The following is a 23889-nucleotide window of genomic DNA, read 5'->3' as shown; positions in this document are numbered from 1 at the left end:
CCTTATGAGTATATTAAGATCAAACTGCATGTTATAATTTGGTAGCTTTTGAAAGTGAAGGAAACAGAAGGAAATAACTTGTGACAAAAAGTTTGACTAGATTGACAGTTTCAGTTTGCATAACACACACCATGGTATTAAATACTGATCCATACCTAATATTTTGTCAAATTCATCATCACTGATCTCACTGTCTATCTCTACATCTGAACCATCCAAGTCATCATCATCTTCATCCTCATCATCATTGTCAACTTTGGTGTTTCCTGCACGTTTACCTCGTTGTTGGAAGAACCTGGGTAAAACAAAAGGATTAAGTTTGACAAATATTCCATCCATAATTAGACTTTACAAACCATACAAACTTTAAGGGAACGGATAGCAAACATTTGCACAGTATTTTAAATCAACATTTAACTGACATGCTGAGGACCAAATGGTGGATTTTGTGTGTGTAGGTGTGTATGATATACAGTACGAAATATGCCTACCAACCGAGGTCTGTATTTCAAATGCACATATAGCGGATGTATCTCTAAAATGCATGCAATTGTAACCTACTGCAATTGACTTTATATCTATATATGAACCGAGGATGGTACCCATTTGCAGGTAGGTCCAGAGTTTAAATGTGAAAAATCTTGTGTGTCCTTGTCTGCAAGCAAACCCCAATGTACCCACCCCCCCACACACACACACCCCTACACACACCACCCTACATACAATAAAATGCTACATCCTTTCAGCTGGTGGTCTACAAAAGCTTACCGGTGAAAGAATAGTTCATCTATGGGAATCTGATCTTCTGGTGTATTGATAAATGTGCTGCTGTTCACTGCCATTTGCCTCGTAACAGATGGCTTGTAGTTCTTGGTCTGGGGTTGCATGACTGAAGACCCTTTTCCTTTTTCTTGAGAGAACAGAAAACTTTGTCAGTTCAGTGCAAGAACGTTGTGAGTGACAATCTGGGCGATATTATGTTATTTAGGGGTTCATTAATATTTTATCACGACTAAAAGCTTGTTTATGCCCGAGGGCCGCACGAGGGCATAAACAAGCGTTTAGTCATGAAAATATAGGAATGAACCCCGTTCATACTTACTCGAACATTTTGTGATTCTTAATTCAGCAAGATAATTACAACAAATTACAAGTAACATTATTAAAAAAACACAATTAATCTTCATTTTCCGTACCCCGCAATCGCACATCCGATGTTTATGCCCGGCTATCGACCAATCATGCTGTTATAGAGCATGTATGTATGAATAATGGATTAAATCTTAAATACTACTTAACATTTCACATGTTCCCACAAACTGTTTGGAATTCTTTATAAATAAAGCATTTTGTAGTGGTTTGGCAAAGTACCAAATGTTATCTCATAACAAAGCTGCAGCAATAAAACCCCATACCACTGACGGATGAACATAAGGATGGAAATAGGGGTTAGGATAAAAATAGAAATTGAGACACAGAGACACCTTGCACCCTCCTTACCTGTTTCCTCAGACTGCTTAGGATTCTTATAGACAAAACGTTCCAGGAATTTCATGAGGGTGAAATCTTGCAGTGGGTTGCCAGTGTATGTGATGGTATCACCTCGTAACAAAGCTTCAGCAAATAAAACCACTGATGGATGATAATGCTTAGACAACTGAAAGAGAAGTGAACAAAATAAGATTAAACTTTACCAATGCTAGGACAAACCAAGGACACAATGTTATATAAGACCACAGTTCAATACACTAATTAGATAGATAAGGTACAATATATATGGTGTTTGATATCCCCACTTCAAAGCCTGGATGATCAAAGTTATTTTTATTTTGCTTACCATTGTTTCAAACTTTGAATCTTTGCTGCAACAGTGGAGTCGGTGCTGCTTATGGATGAGAAGCATGGACCATCACCCCTTAACTTGCAAAGGGGATGGATGGCTGTTATACCAACATGCTAAGAACTGTTCTGAATGTGCATTGGAAGGAACATATGTCAAATGCAGACCTGTATTGAGATCTTCCAAAAATAAGCCAGAAGATCAGGGAAAGAACCCTGTTTACTGGCCACTGTTCCATAAGTGAGGAGGCCCACATCAAAATGGTTCATTGGATACCAAAGCATGGGAGGCGGAAACCTGGAAGACCTGCTCTTACCTAAATAGACATTCTGAAAGGTGACACTAGACTGGAGGCAGCAGACTTCAGGACAGCAATGGAGGGCAGAAAGTTGTGGAAAGCCATCACAGTTCAAGGACATAAGCAAGTAAGCAAGGCCCAGATAAATATTTACCTTTTGTAGTTCCCACAGTGCACTGCTTTCAGCTCCACAGTAGAGTGGGTTACGCCCCAATGGATCATAGGTTTGGATCTTGGTATCTGAAGTTCGCAATGATAATAAAAATAAACACAGCAACATATCATACAATAAGTTTCAAAAGAGATCATAGTTAAATTCAATTTTAGCATCATAACTGGCAAAATGGTTTAATATATGTGACACTTATTCAAGCCTACATTTACTCAAGGTATATCACAAGTCATTTGGAGCATTCAGTAAAGAGGGGTCTAGCTGTCTGTCTAGGAAGTAGACATACTGGTAAGGACCTACCTTGACTAGCCACTTTATGATGCACCCAAGATGATCCAGAGGGTCTATCTTGTTCTGCCTCATCCTGTCCTGACGATGTCTCCGTCTTGTCCTCTGTGGCATCATCCTGTGTTGGTTTCTTAGCTTCTTCATCATCATCCTTATCATCGACATCACTCTCTGGAGCTATGTCTACAAAATGCTCCTCATCATCATCATCTCCCTGCAAAACAGCATCACTTTATCACTTATTGTATCATATACAGACAAGTACACTGGGCATCCCATTTGAAATCTGCCAAACCTCTATGTGCAAGATTTAAGAATTAGGTCTTCCACAGAGGGAGTATGTTTTTTTTTTATGGAATTGGCTAGGGTAATTATTTTGAAACACATACTCCCCCTTTGTGTAGGTTATACTATTTCCCCTGTATATGGCTTTACATATCTTCTACAACTCTATATTAAACTCTCTCCCTCTTTGGAAGACTTTATCTTATCTGTAAGTTGCAACACAGGGAGTATAGATATCAAATAGCCCAATTAACAATTTCAGTTTTGTTTATGTTTTTTCTTACATAACACCAGACTGATATAAAAGCTTATGCAAACTGATAATGAATTGAATGAGTGAAAAAATGGAGCCAGTTGGGATCAAACCAGTTTAATTCTGGTCTTTAGCTCATTCACTGGTCCACATGATGAATCTTTTACTACAGTGTGCCTCGTCTCAAGTTGAGAGTAACGCCATGTTGGATTTTGCAGAGGCAGATTCGAATTGTGCATGCTAATCTAATCCTGAGAATAATTTGTCTGTACGCTGGCGACACACCCTCATAAATGTACCGATTCAAATCTGCCACTGCAAAATCCAATATGACGTTACTCTTAAGATGAGACATACTTTAGTCATGATCACTTCCTAACTGCTTCAACCTAACAGGATCCAAGACTATTCTAGACACACATAATAAATGTGAGTATTGCAAATAAAGGATGCAGGACTGAGAGAATTCAAATTATACAGATAACAAAGTTCAAAGCCGACTGCCATATAAATTGAGCTAGTGAAAACGTCAGGACCAATAGGGGTTGAAACAGCATTTTTAAGAGTTCAGGAACGTAATACACACTGTGTATTACACAGCTGGCCAATCTGCATAATGATGAAGAATGGTTCACTATAGTGCCATATAATATGAAAATCACACATTTGTATTAATTATCTAAAACAATAGAATCCTAAAATGATGAAAATCACATCATCTAGAGCTAACAAGCATGGTCAGACCTACCCCTTTCCTTTGGTTTTTGTCATAACGTGATGAATATGTACTTACTGCAGCTATCTGTATGATAGTCTTCAGTCCTGGCTTCAGTCTCACCAACTCTGAGATAAGGAAGAGGGCACCACAAATGAAAGCAGGCTGCTGGGACTCACACACCTGTAAAAGTCTTTTCACAAAAGCCTGAAGTACAAGTATAGAAGACAAGAATGGTACAGATATTACAATTAATGCTTAGCATATTCAAGTTAATGGTTAAATTTGCAGTTTATCATAATAAAATGAATAATCATGATATCATTATTTTGTTCCTTGTATATCATTGTTTCATTTCCTCCGGGACCCAATTCACAAAGACCTCCTTACAATATTATATAGATGATATGTTAGATTTATTACATGTATAACCTAATTCAATTAATTGTCAGCGATACAGACTCCATATTTGGTCATTAATCCTATCTGCCTTGGTATGGTCAGTAATTACATGTGCCTTCTAAGTGAACAAGAGTTATAGCAGACTAGTAGTTTAGTGAAAAAGGAATGTGTACAAATAAATAATATACACTTTCTTAATCTGTATCTTACTGACTTCATAGAACTACACTTAAATGGAGAAAGTCAGATTATGTAACAACACCTCTCTTTGTATTTTTACTTTTGAATAGGCAAACAAAATAAATAATACTTTAGCCTTGTTGCAAAAGGATTGCGAAAATGTTTTGCATACCTTATTCCTCTTGACCTGACTGTCAGCCTTAAGTGTTTGGTAGAGTAGGTTTAGGAACATGGGTTGCCGTGGTGAGTTGTCCAGGGTAGGATCAAGTATCTTCTTGTACATAGCCGAGTAGAAACGATCCGATATTGAATAACTGCAGCAAGTGGACAAAAGTGACAACAGAATTACAGTGGTACCACTATATGAAATAAGCAGGTATATGGTAAATAAACTATCACCTGTGGCAATAACTCAGGTTGAGAATGCCTGTGAGCTTGCCACTAACGTCACACAGATGGGATCAGATTATGATAATGCATCACATTACCCAACTTTATTGGCTAGTCTTGAAAAGCTGATTGAGAAGACCAAGCCTAAGGCTGCAGATGAGCTGCTGGGGTATGTTGGTGCAGATAAAGTCATTAAGCTAAAAGTTCCTGATGTAGTTAATGACAACCACGACAGGTGCACAGAAATGTTAATGTGACCGACAACAGAAATATTCATATAAAAATGTCCATGTAAACGAGGTTGAAATGTATGTGGTAATGATCACCTACCTTTCTCCAAGTACTTGTTTAAGCAGCAGTAATGCTTGTACACCAATATTAAATGGGGACTTGTGGACCACCTTGAATATTGTATTAATCTCAGCCTCCATTTTTGTATCATCAACTGAAAAAAAAAAGAATCTTATTAATAAGTTTACTAAGTTTTGCTCTGAACTGACTGATGAAAGTGAGGTGCTATTATGCTTCATGATAATGATGACATGAATGACGGGGGAGTAAAAAAAACCCGGATTACTCTGGTTCATGCTTTAAAAAGCTATCCTCCCGCATTAGCTCACTAATACGGCCTGATCTTCATGCAAAATTTCTTGAATTTAACCTTTAAAAAGTAGGATAATGCCAGAGTAAAACACGGTTAACACCAATAGAAACTGACAAGATTCCACATCAGTGCACATCCTAGTGAATGCATAATGTATGGCAACAGACCCACATATAAACTTTCTATTATAATTATGCAAAGTAGGTATGCAGTGTCAAGTATTTCTATGTTAGTAAAACACCTTCTGCTGCTATTTTCCCATTTGTTTCTCATCCAAAAAACAATGCTGATAGTGTATTGTTTTCTGCTCCACAGTAGTGTAGGTTACATTCAATAATAATACACTAAAACTATTTCACAAATGTGGATTTTCATTTTTTATAATTAATTCAAACAAACATCACAACCTGTGTGATGCCTGTGTTCCATGGAATCTCCATTAATACTAGTACTTATCATGTACCACAGCAAGTCCTCTATGCCTCAGCACACTCTAACTTAGATGCAGCAAGTACATGTATTTCAAATTGATAAATATCCACCAAAGAATTGTAGCAATAGATTTAACTGACCTTTTGCAAATGGATACGCCCTATTGACTCCAGTCAGTACAGCACTTAGCATCTTCTGATCTATGTCACGTTTCTTAGTACACGACTGCAAATGAAAAACAAAGTATTAATTGAGATATAAATCTGACATAGTTGTCTCTTGCTGCTTAAGAGGCTTTGTCTGTATGGCTGTTACAGTCATATATCCATGTATTAACCAGAAAGCGAGGTTTGGTCATTCAAATAAGATCCATGTTTTAGCAGGCTACATTAGGATGAGCACTTAGGGCAAGGGGGCAGATGCCTTCCAAATCCCCAATCCTAAAAAATCCACATCGCCAAATAGCTTCAATTGGTGTGACTTATGAGGAGATCACATCCTCCAGACACCCCTGTGTCACACAAGTGCAAAATGCAAGACTACCATGCCAAAAAGTCCACTTTCAGAAATCAGCCCCTCCCCAAAATAATTCCTGGCTTTGGTCTTCACTCACAAACTTGATCTGCTTCAGAATGAATAAACTGTTACAAAAGCTACAAATATGTACCGCCAGTCAATAAATTCACCTTATAAAATACCAGCTGGACAGGTGGCTAGCAACAGTGCTACTGTCTATTTGTCCATTCATCCATCCCCGGTATTTATTTATTTATTTATTTATTTATTTATTATACAGATCAGCAAATTTTGTCGGGTTGCTGAATATCATACATACATTTATGACACATGCCACCCATCTAACAAACAAGTCGTTCACTTTTTTACCTTGAAAAATGAGAAGTAGATTACAATCAGCTTGGAAGCCAAATCGGCATCTTTATGTGTGAGAATCATCTGGTTCAAAAAACACATTGCATAATATCTAGAAAACAAAGAGCATAAACAATTTTTACCAATTTGTCAATTGTGATATAAATCATAATTATTTTTTTAAACACCAAAGGTAAACATAGAAGAGAAGAAACGGATGAAGAATAAGAACTAATGCTATGCATAAGGTTCTGGCTGTGGCAACTTGCTGGGGTATTAGCTTTGGGTAAAATTCTCAATTTGGTTGCTAACATCTGCATATTTAATAAATTCAATACTCACACCATTTTAGCTTCATAATGGCATATCAAATTTGTTGCTTTTGTCACACACATTAAGGAAAGTTATTCTGGAAATGAAACACACATTTTTCCAACTTCAATCCCCCCGTGCATCAGAAATTGGGAAAGGATAATTTTGAGAAGTGTACTTACTGTGCTTTGGCTCTCACATTCACTCTGTACAGTAGACCTTCCACTGCTTTCACAACTACTCCTTTCATGGCCACTTGGTTCTCAACTAAAGGAAACAACAAACAATACATTATTTATATGCTGATATGAATAAATAAACCCACTGTAAATGATATTAGTCACCATTGGGCATCTTGAAGATATTTCATCACTTTTGCAATAATGAATACTTACTTTTTATTTACTTCCAAGTCCAACAGAGTTTTCTACTTGCAAACTCTTTATTTCCCAATTTAAGAGTGATACCATATAACCAAAATAATTGGGTGAAAAATACTTTTGATGAAATACTCTTCTACTACTTGGGTACTGAATATTGGAAACAATTGAATTCAGATAAAAATATTTTAGAGACTCAAACTATACTAATCAATTTGCAAATGTTGTGCTGTTATGTTAAACAATTCAGAAATGGTATCCTTTAAGTGTTGGATGCAGTAGCCAGCAGTGTTATACTAGCCATGGTAGGTAATTCATAATGCTATTATAAAAGACAGAAATGAAAAAAAAGTTCACATCCGACAGTTCTGTCAATGAAACTCCTCATGACCCACAATTGGTTAGCATCATGTAACTGGGTGGCACCTTTGTTGCTTATGTGATACTAACCAATCACGGGCCACACTGGAGTCAAATGCAAACTATTTTGTTTTGTCTTTTGTTATACTTACTTAATTTGTGAAGGAGATACACAGATTTTGATGCTACTTTGTTGTCAGGATCACCAATCTTGTTCACTATTTGAGTCAACAAAATCTGAGAGGAAGAAAAAAATGCAGAAATATGGCTTGATCAAAGAAAATAAGCAAGTGCAATCAAAATTGGTAGTTTTCATATTCAAAAAAGAGGGAATGTAAATACTTCTTTCACACCCCAACTCAAAATCAATAATATTTCAAAGACAATTTTTCTTAATTTTTGCTCATTTTGATTTATCACATCACTTCCTTTTAAAAGTCATGAGCATTTTTTTATGTGAAAAGTTTTATTTATTACCATTTCTTACTTGCTCAGTACATGTACTTTGATGTTGAAATCACCTGGTATACTTGAATGCAAAGTTATGAGTTTTTTGTGTTAATTTTAGTATGTTATATAATATTTTTGCCCCTTTGTCTATATCTCAATTTCATTTTTGTTGACTTGGCCACTCAACTCCAAATATGTTTAGCCATTGAGAGACGCAAACAATCATGCACATTGAATCAAAGTTTGCGGGGTGCATATAATCCGGAGGGACATAAGTGAGGAGTCGGTGTTCTTTAATTCTACCTCATTGCCAAAAACCAACAAACTATAACAATACTTACTTTTTCTTGTTCTGGTTTAGAAGCCAGTAATTCCTCCATTGCAGCAACAGCTTTTTGTTTCACAGCCGACACATTATCATGGCACATTGTCTATGGACAAAAAGGAACAGAAATGGATAACTGCCAGGTGAACTTTGTTGTATGTCACTACATAAATGAGTTGTGCTGATTTTTTGCTTTATAACTAGTACACGCTTTATCTTAATCTGTAATTGTGAAAATGGTTTGCTTTATGTCACTGTGCAAGTCCCAACTCGCATAAATTCTTCAAGCACATGCCAGGCAGTCATACAATACACATAATTCACTTTGTGTAGGTCATGGGCCCAACAGTGTATACACCATTCTCTATCATATCTACAGAGTTATGAATGGACATTGAATATAATAATAATAATAATAATAATAATAGCGACAAGGCACATATCCACTCAATTAAGAGCCCTCAAGGCACTAAAACAAAAACAAAAACTAACAATAGAAAACTGGAAGTAAATTAAGAAACATAACTTAAGAATTACAGAATGTATCTGACATAAGATGAGTTTTTAACAACTTTTTAAACACAGTTACATTTTTAGCAGTTCTAATATAAATGGGCAGTTCATTCCATAGACGTGGAGCTGCGATTGCAAATGATCTGTCACCCCATCTCTTGCACGGTCATCTTAAAAGAAATTTGTGCAAACCACTTGCATATGCATGCTTTCATGCGCATATACTTCTAAAAATAATTCCAAAGCACTGCGTAGAAGCATGCAAGAAAAGGGCGAAAAACCAAACAGCACTATTATACAGTATGAGTTTGTATAGAGAACCTTGTTTTGTTAGCAAGATGACAGATCTGTGCAAAGCCTCCCTAGTGTACCATTACCAGACTTACCTCAAGTGAAGTCACAAAAGCCTCATACTTCTGCTTAAGTTGTGCCTCAAAATACCAATACAGCAAACATCTGTCTCGTTCATCCCTCAACTTTCCATGAGACTTCTTGTCCAGTTCCAAAAAAGGGTGCTGTCAATTGAAAATAACAGTTGTAATAAATTTTCACATTTGACTAAAGCCTATATCATACCAGCACTCACAGCGTACCATTCAAAAAACACTATTGTTTAAACACTGCAGAGCATTTGCACAATAGCTACAAGCATCCATTCGTGGCTAGCAACGTAGCGACAACAAAGTTGCCTTCATGCCACCTGGTTGTGATTTGATACTGGGGCATGCTACACACTTTATCAATCATTAGTGATATTGCCTATCATTTTTACGATAAGTGACAGAAGTTTCATCACAAAAAACACTACAATCCATGCAATTACTCAGTATATGGGCATTATGGGGCACCTATCATTCACTTTGTTGCAATTCAAACAGGACATTTTCCATGCAAAATAATGCTGCAATTTAATGTGAAGGAAAGGAACTGTAGCGTAAATGTTACAGTTACTGAAACTTGATCCCAGATTGTTTTTCTGTGATGTTATTACGAATTTGGACCCAATTTCATGCAGCAAGGTAAAATACAAATATAAAATGTAAGCTAGAAAAGCTAATAGGGACCCGTGCTGATTAGGGAAGAGTGCTCTGATGAATAACATATAATCTAGAAACACTATTGAAGCAGATCCTCTCAAGCAATGTCACTTAAAATTGTTTTGGCCAATCAATTGCTATCACTAGAAAGCAATGAAATCAACAAAAACAGATATCATGATAATATACAATTGTGGTATTTTTATAAGTATTTCAATCAATTGTAAAGCAACAAGCAGCCCATCACTTTTTTCAAAAGGAATTGCCCATTACTTTTAAAAGTGGTACATCACTATTCCAAAGCATATCAAGTATAAATTCAGCTCCTCTCCATCAGAATCACTGGTGGCTTCAATCAAATTCCCACTAACCATATACATTCTTTTAGTTGAGCTTCAACTTACTTGTGAGAACATCTTTAGTTTCCTATCATCTGGCAGCAGTTCCTCCAGGAAGAGTTGCTTCACATCTTTCAGCGCTAGGAGAGCTTCTCTCCTGCCTTTCTTCCTCACCATGTTCAGAAGCGTGTCCAAAGTATTAGCATTATGTACGGGTGACTTTTGTGTCTGCAGTGTCAGTGCTGCTACCTTGTCTGATAGAACCCCAGATGCTACCACTTTACGCATCCACTCTTCCTTGGTGGTTTCATTGCTTGACGATACTAAGAACAGTTCAATACAAAATACATTGACATAATTAGAAATGGTTAAAACAAATTATTTCAGTACACCAAACTTTCTGGACCATTTTAAAATAATTTTTTGTATATGATCCAGGTTATTTTTCATAACTTCTAAATCACATTATGTATAGAGGTCCACACAAAAAGAAAACTACTTACATTTTGTATACTGGGCCACTTCGTCTTGATAGAGTCTGGCTGCAAGTTTACTATATTCAGATACTACAGAAGCATCAACAGCTTCAAATTGGTTGGAATGTAAAGAGAACTGTCAAAAAAGAAAAGTGAAGGTGGTGATTTTCCAGGGTTTTTTATCTCTCTATTTTAAAGTAGAAATTTTGATTAAATCTGCAAAACTAAAAAGCCTGCTTCCTTTTAGGCATAGTCCTTGCATAGTATACTCTTGTTGTCATTTTAGTTTACTGCCTATTCAACTGTGCCACACAGAACTAAATGGGCAGCAAGCGTATATGTTGTATACTTTGTTCTGGGACTTCAAATTTTCACAACACATGCAGAATGTAATCTACAGCATCCATTATTCTGTAAATGGACAAAAGTTTTGAACTTTTAAACATGCATCTCTTCTTACATAACAAGCCTTTGTGACCAAATGCAAAGATGTGTGACTGTAAATTGGAACCGGTGTGTGTAGAACAAAATAGGCCATAACTTTCATAAATTTATTCTACAAGAACTTCATTTTGGGATAAAAACATCGCAATTTTGGTTGTATTGGGGCACAAATTCCAACTTGCTTCAAATTTGGCAAAAATGTGTGGAAATTCTCATGCTTTTATCACAAAGTGCACAGTGATTCGGCTTAGCCGTTTAACTAACATGCAGCATCTAGACTGTCCTCCTAATTGAAACATTTATTTAATTATTTTTAGGTAGAAAGAAAAACATACCTGATTGTCATACCACTTTTCTTCACTGCGTGATATCAGTAAGTAATTCCTAGGTCTATATCCTTTCAGAAGCTTTCTGGTCCCCCAAGCTTCAAATGTGTCTTGCTTCGTCCTTTGTAAAACAGGACTACTTGTGGTACTGGAAATCTCTGCATGCTGAATCTTGCCTTCTCTTCTCAAGTCCTTTCGCTTCTGCTTTTTACTTGTTATTTTACTAGTTCTTTCATCAGCATCAGCATCTTGTGAATTACCTACAGCTGCAGCTCTTGTTTTCTTATTTTTCCCTTGCTTTGATTGATCACTTTCTCCAGTTCTTTTACTTTGCTGGTCTGATTTTGTAGTTCTATTTTGGTTAGATTTTGTTAGTTTTGGTTGGCTTGTTTGATCATCATCTGATGTGGTATCATCTGATGCTTCCTCCTCCTCCTCAGCATCCTTTGATGTCTTCCCACCTGTATTACTGATGATTAGGAATATAAGGCACAACATTTAATTAGGTCCTATAGAGCTACTGGTGTTCCCCAATGGCTTTTATTATTGTATCCTGAACATTTGCATAGTGCTTTTAACAATAACATTATCCAAATGTTAAATATTATGCTTGTTACTTTTGTTTACATCACCAGGGTCCAGGGCAGTGTTGAAAAAAGCTGGTATCGCATAGCAAAATGCTACACAATTTTATCAATTTGCTATACAATTTTGGAGTTGAGTAGCATTTTTATGCCATAGACATACACACTGAAGTATATGAATGTGCATAAAAAATGCTTAATTCCAACACTGGTCCAGGGTATGACAGAAAGAGTCACCAGTACCTAACCGGGCGCCGATAGTGCTATGGGATCAATTTACAACAAAAATTCTCTATAGTACAGTAGTAGATTTAAAACAAAAGTCACAAGACTAACTATTTGCAGAGGCAGTGGTAGCATGCGACCTGCAACTACAGGTCTTCTTTACCCACTGAAGAGATTATTCCACTTGGTTGACACTTGACTACCAGATATTGATTAGTTTTGGTCAAGTGAAAAAATCTTGTTGTAAACAACTGGAAAATTCTCTAGATTGAAAATTATTGCTATAAAAAAGGCAACAGTTTGATTCTTACCTTTTCTTTGCCTGTAGTTGATCAAATCCCAAATTCTGGACAAAATTTTTGAGTTGATTCACGTCAAAGTCCTTCTCACTGCCTGATGCTTGATCCCCTCCTTCAAAATCTTCCTCAGTGTCTTCTACATCTTGCAGCCAATCATAGTCCTCCTAATAAACAAAAGAAAACAATTTATCCAAAAAATATGTCATTATCGTTTGTGAACAAATTGGCTTGATATGTTTTGAAAACTCTTTAATTGCTCATATCTTTGGAACTGGTTGTTCCTTTTGGGTCTTCTGCAAAATCTACAATGTAGCTTTGTTAATGCTTTTTACTATCCTATAAGAAAATTTTAATATCTCTGAATTCCGACTGATTTTGCTTGATCGCATCACATATGCAGTTTGATGGCAAAATTGAATTCACCATACCTAATAAATATAATAATATGTATACTAAAAATATAGTTAGTAGTTTATATTATAGTTTCATGCTCTATCCACTGAAATTCCACACAGTAACTACTGTGATGTCGTGGATAGTAGATAAGATTTCTCGATCAAACCTAAAACAGTTAAATATACTTGATGCATGCATGTCATGGCATATGCTTTAGTATGTACAACCGATAGCTTGTGATACAAAAGTTATAAGGTGCTAGTATTTGTTCTCATGTCACGTACGGTACATGACCAAATTGACCATGTACCTTGTTTGGCACATGTACATGTACGCGGTTGGCATACATGGCCCAATGTCATGCATATGAATAAAAACTTCTTCCTCAAGTTAATTATTATCTCAAAAATATGAGGATATTGTTGTGGACATATTAGTGACACATGTGCTATATTCCTTCATCAATTCACCATGATCGTATACTAAAAACATCATTTTATGTCAATTATTCTCGAGTGATCGTCAGACATCGCACAGTCGCCATTGTAATAGGTGATAAACAAATGTAGTGCTGGGCTTACATAGTTCACCACGTAAACTTGTATGGCTCAAAATTCGGACCGCTCGCCATTAAGTTTACTGACATAGTGTATTTCCAGGCGGTTGATGTTTTTTTCATACTCACATACAGTCCACAGGTGTTCCAGAGAAAGTCATTAATATATCCTGCTACTTCAAAAAATAAAATGAATTCTCATTACGGAGAAATTTCAGTGAAAAATACGTGCCCATATGACTCTACGGCACTAGACCAATCGCCATTCTAACTTCCGGTTTTTGAGAGCAGTTTTGGGACACTTTGACCTCTGACATATCGGAAAAATTGACGTAATTATTATTAATTTTCTTAATTTTGTCATAATGTTGATCATTAAAAATACTAAATAATTAACTTATACAATACTAATATTTTTTATATTTGTTTTAATTATTGTAAAACATTTTAGATTATATTTTGTACATACAAAACCCAATATTTCTGAATTCAGGTCATCTCGTCCATGACATCATTGACAATGATTGATTGAGGTCAATTTCCATTATTCAACGAATGGACTTACATAGGATTAAACAGAGAGATATTTTGCCAAAATTTGACCATTTCTATTTAGCTTGGCCCTACTTTGTCTGCGTTATACGAAAAAGGACAGTCTTAAGTAAGTAAAAGTGCAACGCTTTTGATGTTTTGGGAGACTGGGAGGGATCATAATACAAAAATGACGGTGCCTATTCTTGACTGTGTAATATTCCTTCAACCAGCTGCCGTGCGGTAACAGGCTTATCGATGGACAGATAGTATCAGTTTGTGAATGAGGACATCGTATAAGTTCCTTGTACTAGGGCTTACATTACACTACAAGATTCCTGGCGGCTGGCGACGTAGTACCTCTGCTGCAATGTTACTTCGCAGCTACTACCGCTGCTACTACCGAGTACCCAATCCCTTTGTGGCCGACGTTGGTACTACACCAAAGTACCAGCGTCGGCCACCAAAGGCTTGTGTACTCGGTAGTAGCAGCCCGTAGCAAAGTACTTACATCGATACTCCGCCATGCGTCACCTAAGAGTCAACTGCGATGTACCGAGTAGGTGACTTATAGGCACACCATAGTCGAGGGTACTTCAATGGTCCTTCAGCGGAAGTACCTGCACTGTAACCGCATACATGTACATGGTGTACCCATGTGTCAGCAGTGAAGTAGCAGTGAAGGTACTCACCCGCGAGGTACTCCGTCGCCATAATCCTTCGATCATAAAGTTCATTGACTTCAAGGCACGAGCGCCTATGATACAACTACGCGGCCGACTACGCGTTCAACAAGGTTTGCACACGAACGCGTTGAAGTGGAATTATTAATTTGTTATGATGGATGCAATAATGCTTGTTGCACAATGCAGTTTTTCCGTACGCCGGCGACAGTGTTATATTATAATTCCGTCGTTTTTCTTTTGTTTTCCGTTTTGTTCTGCTAAGAAAATAACACTTTAATTTGTTAATACCAAATTACCATCATCATTGTTATGTTAAGGGCATACTACACCCATATATTGGTTTGATTGGTCTAAAAAAATATTTTTTCATTTATAGCTAGGCGATATATTCACGGATCATGTGAAATAAAAAAAAATGAAAAAAAAGAAGAACAAAAATGCTTTTACACATTGCAGTAAGTCATTTTAGCCCTATATATTTTTTGTTTACTGTGTATCCTAGTAACTCAGATCTGTGTTTCATAACAAACTATAATTTATTCTTTTCAACATGTTCAAGTAGGGTACATAAATAGAATACATTAAATCCTTTGTTATACTCTCTATAGAAAATCTATAGTGGCGCATGCAAAATATATAACACTGAATAAATTAAATAAACACTTACACAATGGATGAATAGTCATTAGTCAATTTAATTATATAATGTGTTGTTAGGAGAAGAAAAGGCTATTAGGTCACCGTATGTCAGGTTATAGGTCAATTGGTTCAGGACTTCAGGTCAAATTTAAGCATCAATTTTGAATACACATGTAAGAGTCTGTGATATCATAATGAGGAATAATTTTGATATTCTGTCTTTAACTGGATATATATCGAGAAGTGCAAGGTGGATATACTAATATACCTTGGGATGTAAATGGTGAGTACAATTTAGAATGCCTAGTTGAGATGGATTTCACAAATAAATGTAAAATAGTTACCAAAATCACAAAAGTTAAGCTTTACGGAAAACTACCCAATATGGTGGTATAGGTGACAAGAAATACAATTTTTCAACATTGCTGCAGTATGGTTGGAAGTGTCGCAAGTTAAAAATACAAAATATAGCTCAACATTGAAAATAGAAGCATTTTAACCAGTTCCTTTTTTGATAGTTGTGGAGCACCAAGTTCATGAAGTCATAAAAGAAATCAGGAACCACTTATCCCCATTTTAGATATCAACTTTATTTCCCTAACGTGTTAGCAACACATATCCAAAATTTTAACGAAATCCGTTGATAGTAAGCTTTCCAAAATGAAGTGAATTTAAATCATCAGTGATGTACCACCTTTTGGCTTCTACTTTTAAAAGCATGTAAGCTACGTTGATACCGATGCCACCAATAAAGCGAGAAGATTTGCCCTTCATTTTGCATACCACTTTGTCCAATTTTTTTTGTAATTTCTTCACAAAATGCAAAAAAAAATCAATGGGTGTAGTACCCCCTTAATAATGTTTTAGCATGTTACTTAGACCGATGTTATGTGAAGATTTTTCTGTTTTAAATTGCCTTGTTCCAAAACTTGAAGATTGTTATTTATTTTCTTGTGCTTTGATTTTTGTATCGGTTTTATGTTTGTTTGATTGTTCACTAGCTTGGTTGGTTAGTTAGCCATTTGCTTGGCTGGTTGCTCAGCTTGGTTGTTTTCATTTGTAATTTTTATCTTATTTAATTAATTATTTAGTAAGTTTATTATTTTTCAGAAATGTTTAGAAAAGATTGGAATCATGTATTTTATTGACATGTTCATATGTTTTTTATTCATTCAATCATTATTTGCTTTAGTTATTTACTCATTTATTTATTACCTATTTACTTATTTATGTAGGCCTACTTATAAATTTACTTTTTCTTTACTTATTTCACTATTTATTTTTTAATTAGTTGTTTATACACTTATTTATTATCTTCACTTATTTATTTACTTACTCATTTAGATATTTATTTAGTTGCTTATTTATCTAGTTGGTTATTTTCTTATTTCCTTGTTTATTTACTTACTCATTTCAGTATTAGTTACCTAATTATTTACTTATGATTAGTTGTTTACCAATCTCCTTATTTATTTAGGCCAAGTAAAATAAAAAACATGTTTCACGTCCGGGTTTTTGAAAAAAAGGAGGAAGAGGGGGCTTTTTATTTTTTATTTTTTATCGCAAAATCAGTGTGAATACCCATAATTAGAGCTGTTTTAGCGTATACAATCACAGATACAATAATGCCTGGAAAAAGGAGGAGGCCTCTTTTTATTTCTTGTTCTGAGAGATAGGTCCCCTCTAACTATCACAAAACCTTATAAAAGTGTTTCTTGTATATAGCAAGGCTATAGAAAGCATCTCCACTTCCTAGACATATTTTTTCAAAAGTTGTAACTGAATTTCAAAAAATAAAAATAAAATTGAAGAAACCTTAAAAAAGGAAGCGGGAGGGGACGTGAAACATGTTTTATTTTTTATTCGGCCTTATTTACTTCAAGTTGGGTAATTATTTATTTAATAACTTGTTTATTTGTTTACCTATTGCCTTATTTATTTACTTACTCCTTTAGTTAGTTGTTTACTTACTTATTTATCTATTTACTCATTTAGTAATAGGCCTAGGCCTACTTAACTTAGGCTAATGAAAGTTGATCCCCAGTTTCCCGTTACATAGTTTTTCATGACTGGGTAGGTGACTGTTTCATTATTCATTATTCATTATTTTCAAACTTTAGTTATCGGTGCAAAGTTAATTACGGAATGCTATGTTTTGAGGCCCAAATAAAATAATAAAGTATAGTTAGTAATGACCATGCTTCACTTCAAAACAAATTTTAATTAAGCACATCTTCTTTGGAATCTTCAAATTAACCTATAGGTTGTGCAACATATATGAAAGCACCAGAAGTCCATGATAGTCTTTGGAGAACCACTTTTCCATATAAATACACGGTGTCTGTGTGTTCTATTGCACACTACTTTTACAAACCAAACTTACTCTCCACTAGCACATCTTTGGAAGCAATATTTATACGGAAATTAGTTTGTCTACTTGCACAAACTGGAGGTTGCTGGTAAAAATCATCACAGGGTGCACGTGTTAATAATAAAACAACCATGCAAGAAATTGACAAATAAATCATTTTATTTATAAGTTTATTTTATTAAATACATAAATATTTGTAAGAAAAGCAGAATAAATTTGACTTCAAATTTTGTTTATTTTATTTATTTTGATGTTGTCTATATATAGCGCTACATAGTGCACGGTAGAAATGCTTTCATATTTGTTCATACGCTGGTTCCCTTGAACTTGGCTGCCTCTCTTTGTGTTCGGTCTATCCATTTAGTGGTAGGAGAAACTTAGATGCAGGGAATTCCTAGTCTCCAGTAAATCGCCCTACGATATCGCCATTTTACCCGTAGTTTAACCCAGCGTTTGCAAAGACTATTCGGGCCGGTCAGGGTCGGCGTAAAAGTGCTTAAAATACGTGTCGGACGTGAAAGATGACATTAAAACTATCCTTTTTTCTTAAAAACTTGAAAATGTGAAATAATGAAATAATGGAAAATAATGAAATATTTGATCGGCATTTTTTTCTGACCGGAGTCGGGTAACGGGAAACTGGGAGTCAACTTTCATTAGCCTTATCCGCTTAAAAATGCCCGAAAAAAATAAGAAACATAAATCAAGAACATATTAATCAATATAAATCAATATGGCAACAGAAATAAATAAGAAATGGCAACCCGCTTGCCACAGCTGCGGAGTACCTGACAGGCGAGTACCAGTGTCGGTACTCGGAGTACCTTCAAAGTACCTACGCCACGAGGTATTCGCAAGTTGCAGCCGGCTTGCTGGGCCACAAGGGTCTGGTGGCCGACGTGGGTACTCCAGAGTAGCAGCGCTGCTACTCTCATGAGAATCCCGTAGTGTAGGTATGCCAGGCAAACCTTAATTCACACATTTGCTAGTCAACCAAATTCGCCCAGAACACAATACATATTTGACATAGAAATTTAAAAGAACAGGCTGGTCAAGGAAACCTACATTAAATGTTTTCTATACATGTACTTTACTTGACCCAAATATATGATTTTTTATGGTGATAAGAAAATCGCACATGGAATTTTGATAGCAGTTCCATTAAAAAAGCTGCTATCATCATGAGACTAAGATCTAGAAACACCACCGAAATGCTGTTTTGGGGAATTTTGCCAGCTGAATCTTTTTGATGAAAGTCAATCTTTGACAAGATGTAACTTTGCTACAAAAAGTGCTATGACAAAAAGGTTTTCAGTTTTGGCTTTCTTTACTCAAGGGCTTTAATTTGATATATAAAATGATACAGTTTGATGGCAAATTTGAATTCACCTGGCATACCTACTTACAGAGTTACATGTTCAAGGAAATACGACACCAGAAGGGTGTCACCATCAGTTGGCATTGCAATGACAAGTCAACGTTTGCCAATTGGAAGATCAATTGATTTGCCCAGCACTGGATTTTCCCATTAGTATTTATGCGTGGCGCTGGTCGGTTGTCAAAACAACTTTGATCAAGCAAGGTTGCAGAATTAAAGGGACTCATATTGGTCGGAATTTGTACTTCAGCGCCTGTGTTTCCGGTTAAAAGTAAGCAAACACTTCAGCTAAGATACATAAACATGATAAATGTTAGCCAAGCCTAGCAATAAAAATTATTAAAATTCATGAATTGCATGATGTTCAGCCAAATTTGGAAAATCTAAAAAATTGTTTTATAAATACGTTTTAAAACTGAAGACAATAACTGAACGTGTTATACTAGCACCCTAGTGCCGTACTATTACGCTGACTTTCGTATTCGGCGAGGAGGACGATTTCGACCTCCTGGTTTGTTTACACTGTTTACAAACAGAGAAGTAAACAAAAAACCGTTCCGCTTGTCCAAACACTCAAGTATCAGAAGGATGGTCCACAATAGCGTGATTCACGTAACCTGAATAGGGATTAAAAAGCTGTCACGTAGAACCATGTGCTTCTATTGTCCAATTTGCCATCAAGATTTCATATGGAAACTTGATCGAAAAATCTATCTTTTATGCACGACGACACGAGAGTTATGTGTGCATAAGATAGAACTTTCTGACTATTTGAAAACGCGTCTGCATAGCGTTGATACTTTTTATAACATAAGTAAAAACATTCTTCCGAATGTCACTTTTGGCTACAATTTTCCTGGACTAACATAATGTATCTTGATTCAAGGTTGCTTACTTTTAGAGAAAAATACATCTTTGAAGTACATTCTGGAGATGTTTTAGGTCACAGCAGTGCGATGCTCCGAGCAATGATCATGGCCGATTTACTGTCACCGATGTACACGCTAGAGACGACCTTTTTCAATTGGGTACATCCGGGTCATAATCAGTCACAGTCACTGATCAGTGGTCACAGTACATGCGCAGTGTAGCGGCTGGTGGAATAAGCACGTCGCGGAGTTCAGGATTGGCAAAGCAGCGACTTAGTAGCCCAAAAGGATGACTTTTGAAGATTTTCCACACTACAGTTTCCTGTCCAATAGACACCAATTGATGGTTAAGAAAGTAATTGAGCAACTTTTCAAATCTGGCGTAGGCAATTTATGGTATTTTGCTATCCCATAGATACCAATGTATGAATTTTAAAAACAATCGATCGACTTTTAATTTATTTTACTCGCGATTTGGGCTAACATTTTTGGCAACACTGCTGGAGGTCAGTGGGTGCATATACAGCAGAAACACGGCGTTGATCGAAGCCGTTCGGAGAACGAATATTGGCGTTTTTCGTAAGTACATGTATGAAAATTTAAGAAAATATTATAGTACAGTGTGTCGGTAATATGTCACGAACTATTTCATGATATTTTGGAGACAACAACTAACTTGAGGAAGAAGTTTTTATTCATATGCATGAAATTGTACTCTGTATGGCAACTGCGTACATGTATCACACGTACATGTAAACAAGTAACGTTACATACGATAACATCCTTAAGTTCTAACTTTCGTATCACAAGCTATCGGTTGTTCATACGAAAGTTAGAACATTTCGAACAAATGGAAACAGTTCAGACCCAGTACACGATCATGTCAGAAATTAATATTTTGTTCTGGGTCTGATTATTCGGACTACTAGCACCCTCTACCTTCTATCCACACAGTAATTATCGTGTCGTCGTGAATAGTAGATAGATTTCTCATTCATGCGATCAACATGGCAAGCATACATGTGGCATACGCGGTATTGCATTGCCATTGAATGGTAATGCGTGGGAGTGGAATTCGACATACTTGCTACACATGTGTTCTAAACAATACCGTCAAAAAGTCATTACAAGTGTTGATATGCTACTCACATCATTGCCACCGAGTGTCTTGATAGCTTCTTTACTTAAATCTCGTTTAGAGATTGAATCTTTTTCTTTAGATCTCTTCTTTGATCCTTTCCTGCGATGTGGTAATTTTTTTGCTGTGGTAGTCGCCATAGTTTCGTTTCGTTTCTTTATGGAATTTGAGGAAATTCCTCCTTTTGTTTAGGAGCACCGCTGCCTTTTTGTATGCGAGCACCGCCGCTTCACCTCTTCTTCTTCTTCTTTCTTTCTTTCTTTCTTTTTTTTTTCTTTTTTTGAAGAGCTTTGCAGTTGCAGGTTTTTTTGGTTTAAGGTATAAAAATAATATAAGGTCCAAATATTTCTTTCTTTTTGAAAAGCTTCCTAGTTGGGGACGGGTGTGGGTGTGACGTGTGTTTTTAAGTAGGCCTATATTTCACCCGGATATTTCAATAATGTGCTTAATTTTCAACAAAATTTGCGCACTTAGTAACAATTCGGGTGTAACACTACTATGACTCCATAACTCCAAACGGTAGTTTTTAGCTAATGAATTAATATTAATAACATACATTTTTGGGTTCTTTTTAGGACATGAAGGGTTGGATCAAAAAAAGAATTAGACCATAAAAAAGGCCCTATGTCACTTGATCGATAACGCAAAGTATCCTTTAAAAAAATTCCTTTAAAAGGAATAGGGTGGGCAAACGAAAAATTGTCAAGAGAAATGAAAGAATGAGTAAGTCAAGTTCACAATTAAAAACAGGGAAAATATGACACAACATCGATTTCCAATAGGGGAATAACACAAAACGTATAAACAAAGTTAAAAGAGTTTTTAACTTTATACGTTTATTAATACGTTTGTTATTCCCCCATTGGAAGTTGTGTCATATTTTCCCTGATTTTAATCTGATCTATTGCTTATCCTTTGTTCTCTGCTGGTCAGTTGGAACAGATTTTCCCTGTTTTTATATTAACCCTTCACATCATAACACAAGACGTTTTATATTAACATTTTATATAAAACATGGTTATAAAACTTTTGTAGATAACAGTTATTTAAAACATTTTCGTAATCATACCTAGAGGGTTTTTTTATCATCAGATAGAAAGACTTCTGCTCATCTTCTCTGGTGAGACAACAGGGCTGGGGTATCTTTCCATATCAAAGTTTAAAATCTGTCATATCAATTTCCTCAATATGTTGTATTGCAACTTATGAGGGGAAATGTTTGATTTTACAATATTTCGATATTATTTTTTTTTTTTTTTACTTTATTATGATTAACATAACTGTATTTCAAAGCGTCAAACTATATCATTATTTTGTCCCAACAAAAATAATCCAGGGAATAAAATATTCATTCATATGTTTATTTATTTTATTCAACCTGGGCCATTTCTACTGGTGCACATGCATTCTAATAATTTGTCTATAATACCTTATACAAGCATCAAAGATTTGAAAAGTAAATAGCCTATGTACACACTGAACACAATGCACATACAAGCTGTATTTAAGTACATGCCGAAGCTGTTAGTATAAAATGATATATATGACCTTCACGATGCAAGCCCAAAGATTAGGAAAACTAGCAAAACTGGTGAACTGGTACTGTTCAAATAAAAACATCTGCAAATCTTGCTGCAATTTCCAAATAGTATTTCTATTACTTAAATAATTATTTTTGTTATTTCTTTTAATACAAACACATTACTGCCTATGACGACTTTATCGTATTACTTACATATCAAAATCGAGTAATAATTACAAAACTCGCCGTAAACTATCACCTCTGTGGGTGTTTGGGATATAACTGGCACGAATATTTTCTCAACACTGCGGCATGTGAAAAAGTAGGTCAATAGTCAGAGAATACAGGGTGGGTGCGGCACGCCGCACCCACCCAAAAACAAAATATTTTAGAATATCTCCTGAAATTCAGTGTTACCTTAGAATATCTACTGATATTTTCCGTTATTTTAGAGAATGTTGTGCATTTTTGTGTTTTTTTACAATATTCTGGTCTTTTCTTAGGTTTTATTAATATGTTTCGTTATTTTGCGTTATCGATCATGTGACATAGGGCCTCTTCAATGATCAAAAATTGAAAATTGCTCAAATGATGGGGGGGGCATTTTGGGTGGGTTTTTCGGGTATGTGTACGTATCAGGTATATACACAGCAAATAACTTCCACCCTGCCTGCCAGGTGATTTGACGTGGACCTTCACTCGCGCATCTCAAGCAAGAGCGCTTCAATGATCAAAAATTGAAAATTGCCCAAATGATGGGGGGGCATTGTGGGTGGGTTTTTTTGGGGGGTGAAAAAATAATATGTTCGAAATTGGCCATATTTTTACTCCCATGAATTTCAAAGCACTGAAAATTAAGGAAAGTGCCAATTTTGGGCTTCAACTTTTCACTTTTGTACACATTTCAATGGAGAATGAAAAATTCACATGCGTTTTTCCGGAAAATTTTCCTTTGCGGAAAAAAATTTAAAATCTTTCTCGTTTTGATTTTTAAGTTCGTAAGTA

The 23889-nt window shown here is 35.7% G+C and overlaps 1 protein-coding gene across 1 annotated transcript in view; it reads right to left on the bottom strand.

Annotated features, from left to right (window-relative positions):
- The window catches only part of LOC140152677 (CCAAT/enhancer-binding protein zeta-like), a 31952-nt gene extending 10425 nt beyond the window's left edge, over nt 1-21527 (bottom strand). The window contains exons 1-19 of the mRNA XM_072175131.1: nt 21374-21527; nt 12811-12962; nt 11700-12159; nt 10948-11056; nt 10511-10767; nt 9456-9584; nt 8573-8662; nt 7934-8018; nt 7224-7308; nt 6745-6841; nt 6000-6084; nt 5154-5268; nt 4606-4747; nt 3930-4058; nt 2611-2812; nt 2293-2378; nt 1501-1657; nt 769-910; nt 156-295 (exon numbers count right to left, since the gene is read on the bottom strand). Of these exons, the coding sequence (XP_072031232.1) occupies nt 156-295; nt 769-910; nt 1501-1657; nt 2293-2378; nt 2611-2812; nt 3930-4058; nt 4606-4747; nt 5154-5268; nt 6000-6084; nt 6745-6841; nt 7224-7308; nt 7934-8018; nt 8573-8662; nt 9456-9584; nt 10511-10767; nt 10948-11056; nt 11700-12159; nt 12811-12962; nt 21374-21502 (2791 nt within the window). The 5' untranslated portion in view covers nt 21503-21527. The remainder of the gene's footprint in view (nt 1-155; nt 296-768; nt 911-1500; nt 1658-2292; nt 2379-2610; nt 2813-3929; nt 4059-4605; nt 4748-5153; nt 5269-5999; nt 6085-6744; nt 6842-7223; nt 7309-7933; nt 8019-8572; nt 8663-9455; nt 9585-10510; nt 10768-10947; nt 11057-11699; nt 12160-12810; nt 12963-21373) is intronic.
- Between the last annotated feature and the right edge of the window lie 2362 nt (nt 21528-23889).

The sequence above is a fragment of the Amphiura filiformis genome, chromosome 5 (genome assembly GCF_039555335.1).
Source record: "Amphiura filiformis chromosome 5, Afil_fr2py, whole genome shotgun sequence".
NCBI lineage: Eukaryota > Metazoa > Echinodermata > Ophiuroidea > Amphilepidida > Amphiuridae > Amphiura > Amphiura filiformis.
The sequence above is the reverse complement of the archived record's forward strand: the minus strand, read 5'-3'. Positions and strand labels throughout refer to the sequence as shown.